Source organism: Taudactylus pleione, unplaced genomic scaffold (assembly GCF_031769625.1).
Source record: "Taudactylus pleione unplaced genomic scaffold, aTauple2 ptg000125l, whole genome shotgun sequence".
NCBI classification, from domain to species: Eukaryota; Metazoa; Chordata; class Amphibia; order Anura; family Myobatrachidae; genus Taudactylus; species Taudactylus pleione.
Genome location: NW_028284527.1, coordinates 6474508 through 6488062, shown reverse-complemented (window position 1 = coordinate 6488062; position 13555 = coordinate 6474508). Strand labels below are relative to the sequence as shown.

General features: G+C 46.9%; 1 protein-coding gene across 3 annotated transcripts in view; it reads left to right on the top strand.

Annotated features, from left to right (window-relative positions):
* NUP133 (nucleoporin 133) overlaps positions 1-13555 on the top strand; it is a 238180-nt gene that overhangs the window by 37881 nt on the left and 186744 nt on the right. For all 3 annotated transcript variants that reach the window (XR_015878408.1, XM_088472517.1, XM_088472518.1), the window contains exons 3-5: positions 679-782; positions 964-1059; positions 9778-9909. Coding sequence is in view for 2 of the 3 variants with exons in the window: in XM_088472517.1 (XP_088328643.1) it covers positions 679-782; positions 964-1059; positions 9778-9909 (332 nt within the window). In the remaining variant the exon portion in view is untranslated. The remainder of the gene's footprint in view (positions 1-678; positions 783-963; positions 1060-9777; positions 9910-13555) is intronic.

The window sequence follows — 13555 nt, the reverse complement described above, 5'->3', positions numbered from 1 at the left end:
AACATTGTAGGGTGATCATCAGACAACAAGTACTAAGGGGCCAGTTAGTGGTTCTACTGGATCCAGCAGCGGTGGCTGTAGGGAATTTTCACCAGTCGCATGGATCGGTGGGGATAAGGTATTTTGTTGAGGACTGCCACTTCAGAGGACGAGTGGGATTCATCATCCGTACATGCAAGGGGTGAGCTCCACTCATCCTCTGTTGAGAAGGGGTTAAATCAATGAGAGATCTCAGACATGGTCCAAGTGCTGCTTGGCCTGAGCACCGAATACCCTGTCTTTTGACACTTCTGTGTATGATTATACGGATCCTGTTGCTGATGTAGATCCAGGATTATACGTGTGAAGCTTGTACTGAATTTCTTAGGTCTGCCTTTTTGTGATAATTTTCTAAGGTTTGTCACGTCTTCAACATCCAAGTGCAGTGGGAGCCGGGGTGGACACTACCCATCCAAAGGCTTCCTCTGTTAGGCAGATGGGACAGACTTAGCCGGAGATGAGAAAAACCCGCCAGATTGCCAGGAAAGGGGTAAGTATGGGGGTTGGCGGGATGGGACAGAACAGTATATAGAGGGATGCAAGGCAGAGCAGAGTGTGGGACAGACTGAGTAGTAGTATGATATTCACTAGTAGTATGATATTGTCTGTTTATTTTTATTTCTACTTTATCTTCAACAGATGATGACTCTCTAACTGTCAAGATCCATGATTTTGGGTGGGCCTGGTTGGTTTGGAGGGATCGTATCATAATTTGGAAGATTAGTCAGTCTTCATCTGCAAAGGTAAATCAAAGTTTAACATGAGCTATCGAAGTGCTTTGTGTGTATTCTGTATCCATTAAGGAGTTAAAATGCCTGTGCATTTTGCAAACAATATAATATTTTTTTATGTATATATTAAATTGTCTGTTTTGCTAACAGTAAATAAAAGTGTTTAATAAATTTTTTTTTTTTTTTTTACCAGTTATCAGTTTGTAAAGAGCTGCAACTTCCCCCTAGTGATTACCCATGGTCTGCAGATCTGGTAGACATATCTGTTGGTGATTCTGCATCTATACAGGTATGTGGCCACTTCGTGTGCATTAGTATGTTTGTCTCTTTAACTACTGTAGCTTTTAGTTGGTTAGTTTAGTTAGTCTTTTTCTACTTCAGGGTCCATAGGGTATCCACAGGATACCTTGGGGGTATAGGCTCGGTGTCGGATCACCATATTCAGAGGGGGGCTGTTACAGCCCCTGAAGCTTATTTTCAAGCAGCTTTGCTGCGCAAGATGAGCTGTACAGCAGAGACAGTCAGCCAAACGTCTATGCTGTCGCTCCTTCACCCCGCTGGACCAGAATGCCGGTACTGATCCGGGGATGTTGGTGGGGTGTCTGGGGTCGCAACTAGTGGTGACCCGGGAATATCCCTGACTTTGACCGGATTCAAGGGGGTCAGGTAAGCGTCGGGGTCTCGCGGAGGGTACCCGCTGATTCAGTAATTTGGATCTCAGACGGGAGTTTCCATGGGGACAGGCTGCGCGTGGAGCCAGGTACTGATCCTGTGCTTTCCACTAGACCACCAGGGACAGCGGCCTGCAGCGGTGTGGATATGCTCCAGCGTCCCAGGGGTTAATAGCATGCCAGGGGAGCGCGCCTTCCCTGTCTCACAGCCGGCGCCTCCCCCGCTGCACAGTGCCTTTCCACAGCGGTCTGGTGAGCTATGTTAGTGCTCCTCCCCCGGGCCCGCCTCCTCTCAGTTCCTCGGCTGCCATTTTCTAGGAAGTGTGCAAACGCTGTTGGAGTTTGATACAGGTGACATCGCGGTCCGGGTCCCCCCGCATACCTCTTTTTCGATAAGGTCAGAGTGTGCAGCACTGTTTCCAGGCTCTAGTCTGTGTAGTTGATCACAGTGCTTGTATTGCAGGTTATTTAATTATTTCTGCATTGTATGTGACTAATGCTAGCGCTTTCACTTGACTGTCAGCCATTTTACTATCCCTGTTCTTCTCTGATAAAGCCCTTGCGGTGCGGTGTTACAGGTTGTTCATTGCCTCACAGTAAACAGTGTTTTTCTGTGTGGGGAGTCACATACGTCTCTGTTTACGCTCATAATGTCTGGGAGTGAACGTGAATATCTTCTTCAGCTAAAATGTACCACTTGTAATGTACTCTTATATCACGCCTGATTACTGGCACTGCGCCTGTGCAGGAACCGCCCTCGGCTTGTTTTGCTAAGGCACTTACAACCCTCGTGGGCCAGTTGGCGACGCCCCCTGCATTTCCCCCAGTTGGGGTTATCGCAGCAGAAGGTAGTCTCATCACCCATGCAGGGGTTCCCCAGGCAGTTGATGATACCTCAGGGTCTCCCAGTTTCGCCCCCCCAGGTCTCGCAGGAGCCTGTATGGGTGAATTCACTGTCCACTATGGTACAGCACCTGATGGACGTTTTACAGGGGGAGTCACCATTTGGGCCTTCTAAGCTGCCTTTATTGTCTCAGACGGCTCAGTATGATGATGATGACATGACGTCTGATGACTGTGAAATTATTGACTTTTCAGACCAAGAGCCCCTTCGTGCAAATGAGGCGGAGTCTAAATCTAAAGTCTATATACCTGGCCTTATATGGGCAGTCCGTGCTGCCTTGGTTATTGAGGATGAGGATCCCCTTGTGGCCAAATCTAAATACGCCTTCTTTAAGGATGTTAAGGGAGATGCCACTGTATTTCCTCTATCTGGTCAGTTACTGGATCATTTCGAGGAGGCGTGTAAAAATCCGGGCAAGCTGTTCCAGTCTCAAAAACGCTTGGCCTTTGCATACCCATTTGCGGATAATTATTTTTCCAAATGGGAAACCCCTCCACAGGTGGATTCTCATGTCACACGCCAAGTGAGGATTGCTACATTGCCCATGTCCTCCTTAAAGGATGTTAAGTCATTTATTCCCTTGCTGGAGGGGCTTCCAGATCGGCTATGGCCGTGTGCTGGGTGGCCAGAGCCATGGAGCGGTGGGCGGATACCTTGGAAGAGTGTCTGGACATTGACTCCTCTCCCCCTGAACAGGTGGAGTTAGTGGGCAATCTCAGAGACTCAGCCACGTACATCAATGAGGCAGCCTTAGATATAGGTCTCCTCACTTAGTGTTCCCTCTAGCTCCGGCGTGAGGCAGGGCGCCGGAGCTAGAGAGGGCATGCCTGTGCGCGCGCCGAAGGGGGCGTGGTCATCGAAAAGGGAGCGTGTCTATAAGACGCGTCCCCTTTTCGTCACTCTTGGGGGCGTGCCGGGCAGCCCCCGAGCCCTGCAGACAGGGAGAATAGACGCCGGGCGCATGCGCCCGGCGTCTATTCTCCGGTGGTGACCGGGTCACCGCACATTTCTTCACTCGCGGGACACTGCGACCCGCGGGTGAAGACGGTTCGCGCAGGCTGTTGGGGGGGGGGGGGGCGCTTTTTGCCCTCCTTCTGGAGGGCAGGGTGCTTTTTGCCTTCCAGAAAGAGGGCAGGGCGCCGCGCCCCGTTAAAACAGCCTAGCGGGAATGCTACTCAGTTCCAGAATCTCCTCGGCAGCAGTAGCGGCTCGCCACTCCCTGTGGTTGCGCTCTTGGAAAAGCGGATGCAGATTCCAAGAAGGGATTGGAATGCTTGCCCTTTAATGGACAGGTCCTGTTTGGTCCTGATCTGGACAAAATTGTGCCATGCTGGCAGCAGCTAAATCTGCGTGTTTGCCATCAGCTACAGTCCCATTAGGGTCTGGCACTTCGGCCTTATAGGGCCCAGGGTAAGTCCAAGATACAGTCCTTTCCCACACAGTCGGGTAACAGGAAATCTGCCAAGCCAAGGAAGTAGGCTTGGAGTACAAGACATCCTACTCCCAAGCCTTCAGCCTGACGGGACGAGCCTCCCCTTGGGGTACCCCAGAGTGGGAGGCCGCCTGCTTCAGTTCGTCCAGTGCTGGTACCTGACTACCCAAGGACACTTGGGTACAAGAGGTGGTCTCTAGGGGGTATGCCTTTTCCTTCCGGCGAAGGCCTCCCAGCTGGTTTTTGACCACAGGCCTTTCCGTCAGATCAGGACAAGGCCCTGGAACTCCAGAAAGTGTTGCACTCTATGCTCCAGGCTGGAGTTATAGTGCCTGTTCCATTACCCCAGAGGGGCACGGGTTTCTATTCCAATCTCTTTCTTGTGCAGAAACCCAATGGGTCTTACCGGCCCATCCTCAACCTCAAATCCCTCAACAAGTCCTTGAGGGTCCCTCTGTTCAGGATGGAGACCCTGCGTTCCATTATTCTGACAATTTAGCCTGGAGATTTCATGGTGTCGTTGGACTTTCAGGACGCAAACCTGCATGTCCCTATTATCTTAGCAAACCAGCAATTCCTCAGGTTTGCAGTGCTCGACCACTATTTCCAGTTCCAGGCACTGCCCTTTGGTCTGGCCATAGCGCCCCGAGTATTACCAAAGTCATGGCGGTCATGGCAGCCCATCTGCGGATACAGGGGGTCTGCTTGCTGCCTTATCTGGATGACCTTCTGTTGTTAGTAGGATATCCAGAGATCCTCCAGCGCCATCTGCAACTGACAATATCTGTTGCAGAATCACGACTGGTTGATAAACTGGAAGAAATCCACCCTGGTTCCCTCGCAGAGGATGCTTCATCTCGGGGCCCTGTTGAACTCTCAACAACAGAGGATCTTTGACAGAGGAAAAGATCTCTGCATTACAGGCAAAGGTACGCAGTTGCCTTCAGAGCCGCCGAGTGTCTGTTCACTCGGGAATGAGGTTACTGGGATCCATGGTGTCGATGTTCAACATGGTGGAGTTTGCCCAGTTTCACTCAAGACCTCTGCAGAAGTTGATCCTCTCCAGATGGAATGGGTTGCCCCAACGGATAAAGACACAGACAATGTTGCTGTCACCGGAGGTACGTCTGTCGTCAGCCTGGTTTCTGCAGACTACTCACCTGAACAGTGGGCGCCCCTTTTGGATTTCGGACTGGGTCCTTCTGACGACGGATGCCAGTCTTCGAGGTTGGGGAGCAGTATCGGGTCCACACTTCTTCCAGGGCAGGTGGACGCCAGCAGAATCTGCGCTTCCAATCAACATCTTGGAACTAAGGGCAGTATTCAAAGCTCTCCAACAAGCAAGACATGTCCTCCACGGAAAGCCCGTGCAGGTGCAGTCAAACAACGCCACCACGGCTTACATAAACAACCAAGGAGGAACCCGCAGTCAGGTGTCCCTGACAGAGGTGTCCCGCATTATAGCGTAGGGGGAAGGGAATCTCCCTGCAATCTCAGCAATGTTCATACCAGGATTCCTCAACTGGGAAGCAGACTTTCTCAGCTGTCAAGTCGTGCATCCAGGAGAGTGGTCTCTTCACCAGGAAGTGTTTCAGCTACTGGTGAACAAGTGGGGCCTTCCAGAGATAGACCTCATGGCCTCCCGACACAACAACAAGCTTCCTGTGTACGGATCAAGAACAAGAGACAAGGAGGGTCTTCTGGGAGATGCTGTGTCTGTCCGGTGGACCTTCCAGTTTGCGTACCTCTTCCCTAAGTTCTCCCTTCTTCCTCGAGTGATACGCAAATTCAAGCAAGAAGGCAGCATTCTCCTGCTGATAGCTCCAGCGTGGCCCAGACAGCACTGGTACTCAGATCTTAGGAGCCTATCCATAGACGATCCGATGCGGTTGCCTCTACGTCCGGACCTGTTGTCTCAAGGTCCTTGCCATCACCCGGACCTGGGCCGTCTGTCTTTGACGGCGTTGCTGTTGAGACTGCCCTCTTGAGGTCCAGGGTTTTTTCCAGCTCTGTTGTTAACACCATGCTCGGAAGCCGGCTTCTGCAAGAATTTACAACAGAGTGTGGCATACTTTCTTTGAATGGTGTCGACCTAGAGGCTTTGATCCTCAGGTTTTTAGGATATCCAGGATTTTGGCTTTCCTACAAGCAGGCTTAGATCACAGTCTTCGCCTTGCTTCACTGAAGGTGCAGGTTTCCGCCCTCTGTGTGGTTTAAGCATAGGATTGCTACACTTTCTGATGTCCACACTTTTATGCAAGGTGTACTTCGCATACAGCCTCCCTTTGTTCCACCTGTGGCTCCTTGGGACTTGGCTGTGGTCCTGAGGGCTCTCCAAGGACCGCCATTAGAACCACTGGGCTCAGTGGATTTAAAATGGCTCACAGCTAAGACTGTGTTTCTTCTGGCCATTGCCTCGGCCAGAAGAGTGTCAGATTTGGGGGCTCTTTCATGTCGCCCCCCCCATTCCTAATTTTTCATAGGGACAGGGCAGTGCTGCGTACTCTCTCTGGGTTCCTACCTAAGGTGGTATCTAGTTTCCACATCAATGAGGAAATTATAGTACCGGCCTTTAATTCCCCAGACTTATCTGCTGGTGAGGCCTCCTTGGATGTGGTATGGGCTTTTAGGATTTATATTCACCGTACCAGTTCATTTAGGAGATCGGACTCTGTTTGTCCTCTATGGTTTCCACAAGAAGGGTTGGCCTGCCACTAAGCAAACCTTGGCAGGATGGATTCGCATGGCGATTTCTGAGGCTTACATTCATGAGGGCCTATCTGTACCATCCTCTCATAAAGCTCATTCTACTCGGTCTGTGGGTCCTTCATGGGCAGCTCGACGTGGTGCCTCTGCAGTTCAGTTGTGCAAGGCAGCCACATGGTCTTCTGTCCATACCTTTGTGAGGTATTATGCATTTGATACCTTCGCCTCTCAGGATGCTTCCTTCGGGCGGCGGATTCTCCTTCCAGCACAGGAGCGTCCCCACCCTTAAAGGATACTGCTTTGGGACATCCCCATGGACCCTGCTGTGGATACCCTATGGGCCCTGATGTAGAAAATAGGAGAGATGGTAAGAACTTACCCTTGTTATCTCTAGCTCTACAGAGTCCATAGGGTTCCATAGGACTCCCGCCCTGTCGCACCTGTACTGCAGATGGGCTTTAATCTGGTCACCATTTTTTCTGTCTCCTTCTGGTGAGAATGTGGTTCTTGTGTCTTCTAGACTTTCTTCTCTCTTTATTCTCCTCCTCCGGCCTATGGCTTGTTACGAAACTGAGATGCCTTGGCTCGGGGGCGGGGTATAGGAGAGGGACCCCAGTGCATCCTGGGAGGATGAAAATTTAACTCTGTGGTGTCCGATGCCTGATGTCATCACCAATACCCCAAGGTATCCTGTTGAACCCTATGGACTTCGTAGAAATAGAGATAACAAGAGTAAGTTCTTACCATATATCTTATTTTTGTGCCATATTACTTATACCCCTATCAGACAGAGGAAACAACACTGTAATTTCCCAGCTCTAGCTGGGTCGACCTGCATTTTTTTTCTGTCTCAAAGGCTCAACACAGGACCAAATTCCCAGGACTTCAACCCAGGTATTTACCTGGGTTTTTCCCCATGTCCTACATGGGTTTACGGCTGTCTGAAATGATCCGACCCTGGTTTTTCAACTCTGGGCATAGTAAGCAGCGCTTATTGGCTGAGATAACTGGGCACTGGCTGAGCGGCAGGGTCTCCCTGATTGGCTGAGAGCGCCATCCACTGCTCTGGCGCAAAAACTTCCACGGTCGCTTCTCCATGCCTGCGGTCTCTGGTCCACAATGAGCACTTTGTCGCGCTGGCAAACCTCAGTGTGGACCTAATGCTGCCCAAAATCAGTGCTCTCCTCCTCTGCAAATACCTGCATCGTATAGAAGCCCTTTCCACCAGAAATTGCTACCTTCTCCACCTGGCATAAGACTGCTAAGGCGAGCTCAGGGAGGACCGAAACCTCCCGTGGAGCAGACGGTAATAGACTGTTTTTGCTGTGTGGGGAGAAATTAGCAACCTAATACTTTTTTTATGAAAAGTCTTCTTAAAAAGAAAAACTGGCTCCATTTTTTGTGCCCACTGCAATTATACATATTGATGTTGGTACAGTATAGCCAAAAAAATTCCAAAATAGGCTTAGCAGTGAAGTTGATATAATTCTGTTCCCTCAAGCTTATTTTTAAAATGAAGGGCTATTACAATATATCTAAAGACTGCAGCACAATGACAGGTGTCAAGTCTCGTAACTGAAAGATTAAAGCCACAGTGATAAGGGTATCCGGTTGAAGGTTCGACAGACAAAAGGTCGATAATTTATAGGTTGATCCCTTTTTTTTAATGTCAAGCATTTAGGGGAGGGTTAAAGTTAGACTGCCTGAGGGGATGCTTAGGCTACGCTTAGGTTTAGACACCTCGGTTAGGGTTAGGCACTAGTGGGTAGTGTTAGGGTTAGACATTCAAGTGTGATTAGATATAGCCAGATCAAAAATCAGTCACATTTCAGATGGATTATGAGAGAAAATTGAAGCATCAGTGATAGCTGGAAGCTTGGAAAATCATATACATATAACTGGAATCAACATCCAGGTTGGGTGCGATTCACAAATTACTGAGACATACAGTTTAAAGAAATGAGATCTCAAGAATGCACCATCAAAAACACATGAACACCTAAAATCATATAATGGCTAAAATAAGGGCAAGTAAGATGAACACCCCATATTTTAGGTAATACTTCCGCAGGGGAAGTTATGAAGGATTATTCAGTTTAAAGGAGTTTGGAAGTCAGCCTGGAGGTTCGTGGACCCCAATTATCTTAATCCACCAATCAGAAACGACTGGGATGACATCATTTTAGGTGTGATGCTCTGTTGATAAAAAGGATTGGAGTCCTGTGTTGTGGGTTCAAACTGAGGTTGTAAGCTTTCCTGTTTATTTTACATTGGCTACAAAGGTACATACATGTATAGCATTCTTTCATTGTAACATTCTTTTTAAGCATTCTACTCCTTTTTGCAAATAAAGTATTATTTTAGTTTATTTCATATATGCTCCGAAACCTAGTCTTTGAAGAGTTTATTAATCCACTATCGTGACGTTACATCTATTTTTAAGTACGGGAAGCAGAGGGCTGATCTCCGCGAACTGTGTGGTCGTCTGGGACGCTGAGTCTGCGCAATTGGGGAGAGGTTATGCAATAACTGGGTTAACTACTAGAAGCAGGAGGCAACCGATTAACTGCGTGGGAATCCTGTTGCCGAGTCTGCGCAATTGTTGGTTAAATAAGGGACCGGTGGCCGACTTTCATCGGTGGTGGCAGTATATAAGAAAGGTACTTACAGTATTTCATGGCACTCTGTCTATAGCAGAGGTGCACCGCCACGTCAGGGATACTTTTTACGGGTCCCTGACACCTACAATTAATTTTATCTTAATTTGGTGATACTTTGTACCCACATAAAATACACATGTCTAACATTAAGCTGTATTTAAGAATATTTATACATTGATTCGTAATGGATAAGTGTCCTGTTTTAAGTATTAACATTTCAATTATATTCTCTTTATTATTTAGCTCACACATAGTTCTGGAAATATATAGTAAAACCCATTAATGAGTTCACTCACAAGAAAGCTAATTTCCCAAGTTTATTTATGAGCTGCCTTACAAGGATAAAGATTATTAGCTGCAAATTAAATTCCCATCTTGAGTGCACAGGTTTTATTGGGTTACAATTTTCAGGTGTGCAACCCAAACTATAGATGGACAAGGACCCTTGATATTTGTTGTCCAGCTAAAAAAGTTTTAAAAATGTTAGTGGCTTAATCCAGGAGGTTTAAGGTTTTTATTTTATTTTTGTAAGTACATGTGCACAATATACCCTTCAGGTTTGAAGGATTTGTAGGCTTTTCCACTTTGTTTTTTCTAATACAAGACTAAAAATGATTTCTTATTTGTTACATAGTCAATTGCAGTAATGGCAGCTACAAGTCAAGGATCAATCCGTTATTGGCCAAGTCTCACACAAGAAGGCTTTTACACGGAAACCTACACTGATTTTGGAGATTCTCTTTGTGCATTTCTGACTGCTGTGAAGGTAAGATATTTCTTTTATGCTACCAAATTTCACTGAATTCTATTACACGGTCTGTTGTAGTTGCGGCATGGTTGTGTAAGAATTGCAATACTAAAGCAGAGTGCTCAGGAGAGAAACCATGTTATGGACACACACCTGGTTGTGACATGCATTTCATCCCACACATTTTAGCTTCAGATACATTTACTTTAATTACACCTAGCCACCAGTCACCCACCTATAAAAGCGATATTCACCAGTGACATCGGCTCATATCTTCCTGACACATGAAATCCTTTTCTTTCATGCTCCTACAGCCCACACAATTTCTACTGCATCATGCGCTATAGCAATTACCTCCTTTAAGCTCACTGCCTTCATTCTTTGGCCGTTCTCAGTATAATCATGCCTCAGATCTCATCCCCAGTCCAAAAATCCTCCTATAATCCTCTCTTCCCAGTTATCCAAAGTAATAAACCCTTTGAATCTTTTCTTACGCTCTGTCCCCCATCCATGATTGTATAGCTTACCTTTGCCAAGTGCCTAGTTTTATACTTCCACATTACCCTATTCAGCTACAAATAGTGTTCTTTCTATTGCCTTTCTGTTACTTTCCCAGCAATTTTTATTTTATTGGGTCAGATTATTCATCTGTGCTTTGCACACCTTACCACTGTTTCTACAGCTGTGAACACAAAAGCAAAGCTACGCTATTGGCCGCTGCACCACTATTCTCCTTGCAGAACTACGCAGTATACTGTACTTTCATTTAAGTGTGACGCTTCAGAACTTCACAACACAGGCACACATACCATCCATTATTGATATATAGAACTGCTATTGGGTTGGGTGTGATATGTCGACATGAGTATGTCAACATCGTCATAATGTCGCCGTAGACCATGTTAGAATGTCGACATATCATTCCTAGTGGCCCAGCGGTGACATACCTGCTTCCAGTGGCATCTTCTGGGTCCCTGTGATCATGTGACTGTGACTTTCAAGTCAGAAGTCCTATCCTCCGGCTTTCGGGTGAGTATTTCTCCCCTATCCCTAACCCTCTATAGTGCCTACCCACAGCCATATGGCTTAAAGACACTCCGTGTATGCAGACACATCTGTACAAAGATATGGTATGTAGTCATATGTTGACATGATCTGAATGTCGATATTCAGGATGTCTATACTGACAATGTGATTAAGGGATAGGCTGAAATTCAGGTTAGATTTGGCTTAAAATACCTTTGTCGACATTCTGGCAATATTGATATTGTAAATGTTGACATATTAAACATGTTGACATTCATACTGACCATGTTGACATTCAGCCCATGTCAACATTCAAAAGAGATTCTTAGGCAATAGTTTCTTATTATACAAAGGGGAGTAATAAAATATTTCACTTACATGATCATAACTGCTTGTGTGGAGTTGAATTAATTTTTAAATAATTTTCCAATGTCAGATTGGCTCCCAAAATATTTGAACATTTCTATGCATTCTCACCCATGCCATCTTATTTCTGCCCTCTTCTTGTCACAACTGGATCGATGTGCCTATGCAAATAAGATGTTATGACCCTTTGTTCAAACTAACTTCACACAATTAAGGCTTCTTAGACATTATCTGAAATGTCACAAAACCTACTGAATTTTTGATACGCAAACTTTTAAAAAAGCAAAATTCAGATCATTATGGCTGACTCCTTAATGGACGTGTTCCTTGCACAGTACAGATATGGTATGCCATCACACCCTGTGGTTAACTGCAGATTCAGCACTCAGAGTAAGATTGCTGTCACTCTCAAAACGGTGCAGCTGCCAATTCACAGAATTGTGTGCTCATTGGAATACACACATGCAGTCTATGCAAATGAGGTCTGAGCAGTTATGTGCCACACACATCCCATTCAGTGCCCACAATCTTCCCTTTCGGTCACCACAACAATCCCACTGGGTTGCAACATCCTTCTCACTCCATACATCTATCACATTTAGAATATACATTAAGCTCTCGAATTGCTAAAATGATTATACTCTATCTATGCATGTACACTTTCTTCCCCTACACGCCTCCATGCTGCTCTATCTTCCACCAATCTCTACTGCTGTGTGGTCTCCCAACTGTGCTAGTCCTGTATTCCATTATCCGCACCAGTCTGTGTTTCCCGATCCGTGCCTCCCTGTCTTCCTGTATTCGTGCCAGTCTGTTTCCTTACATCTGCACCACTGCCTTTCCCCCAGCCACACTGCTCTGTCTTCCCCTCATCTATGCCACTCTTTCTTTAGCCTTCTGCACTACTCTGTACCCCACAAGCGTGCCACTCTTTCTCCTTCCCCACCCGCACCAATTTGTTTTCCCCAAACCCTACTGTTGTGTGTTCTCCCATTTGTGCCAGTCTGTATTGTCATCCACACCCATCTGTCTTTACCCATCTGCACTGCCCTGTCTTCCCAGGTCCATGCCACTCTTATCCACTAATCTGCATCACTTTGCCCCCCCCCTCCCCTCCGCACCACTGTTTTCCACCCATCTGATTCACTTTGGTTTCCCCCATCTCTACTGCTTAATCTTCCCCTTCTCCACGCCTTTCTGTCTCCCCCATCCACCCCACTCTTATCCCATCTGTGCAGCTCTATCTTCTGCTCAGACCTCAGTTGCATAGACTGCATGTGTGTATTCCAATGAGCACGCAATTTTGTGAATTAGCAGCTCCACAATTTTGTGAGTGACTACAATCTCACTCTGTGAGAGTGCTGAATCTGCAGTTAACTAAAGGGTCTGATGGCATTCCATATCTATATTGCGCAAGGAACACGTCCATTAAGGCGTCAGCCATAATGATAGGAATTTCATTGCTTTTTTTAAGTTTGAGTGGCAGAAATTGATTAGGTTTTGTGAAATTTCATATCATGTCTAAGAATCCTTAATGGGACATGTGAAACCGTAAGGTTTTTTTGTCTATGGAATTTCATTGCTTTTTTATAATTTATTAACCATCAGGGATTGGAGCAGCAGATTGGGCCACCTGTAGGGGAGAAGGGCAACAAAATGCTACACTAGTGCTGGTGGTGGACGGGACAGCACACAGGAGGTGTTTCAGGGGTGCAGAGGGAGAGATGGCTGCGGGGACAGGCTTCAGGCGTGTGGGGCAGTGCACAGGGGTAGCAGCAGGGCAGTGTACAGAGGCTCACTTGCGCTGATGGTCCCAGCCCTAAACTGCTTCTTAAGGCCCCTACACACAGAACAATGTGCTCACGATGCGATATCATGCACGATTTCCCTTGAACACTCCCCAGCACTCCAGGACAGTATATGGTGCCTAAACAGTACATTTTGACATAAGAACAACCGGCGTTCCCCACCCCAAACCACAACCAGTCCCAGGCTTTGGAGACCCAGTACTGTTTGTGCTAAATACAGGGGACAAACGACGTAGGGGACCCCTGTATTAAGCACAACCAGCACCGGGCTACGCAGAACCAGTCCTGGTTACCAATATACAGGGGACAAAAGATGTAGGGTTCCCCTGTATTTAGCGCAACCAGCATGGGCTCTGAGCCAGTCCTGGTTTTGGTAATACAGGGGACAAAAAATGTAGGGGTTCCCTGTATTAACCATAACCAGCACCGGACCCTTTCTAGTCAGGGGAACCCTTTCACTAGGT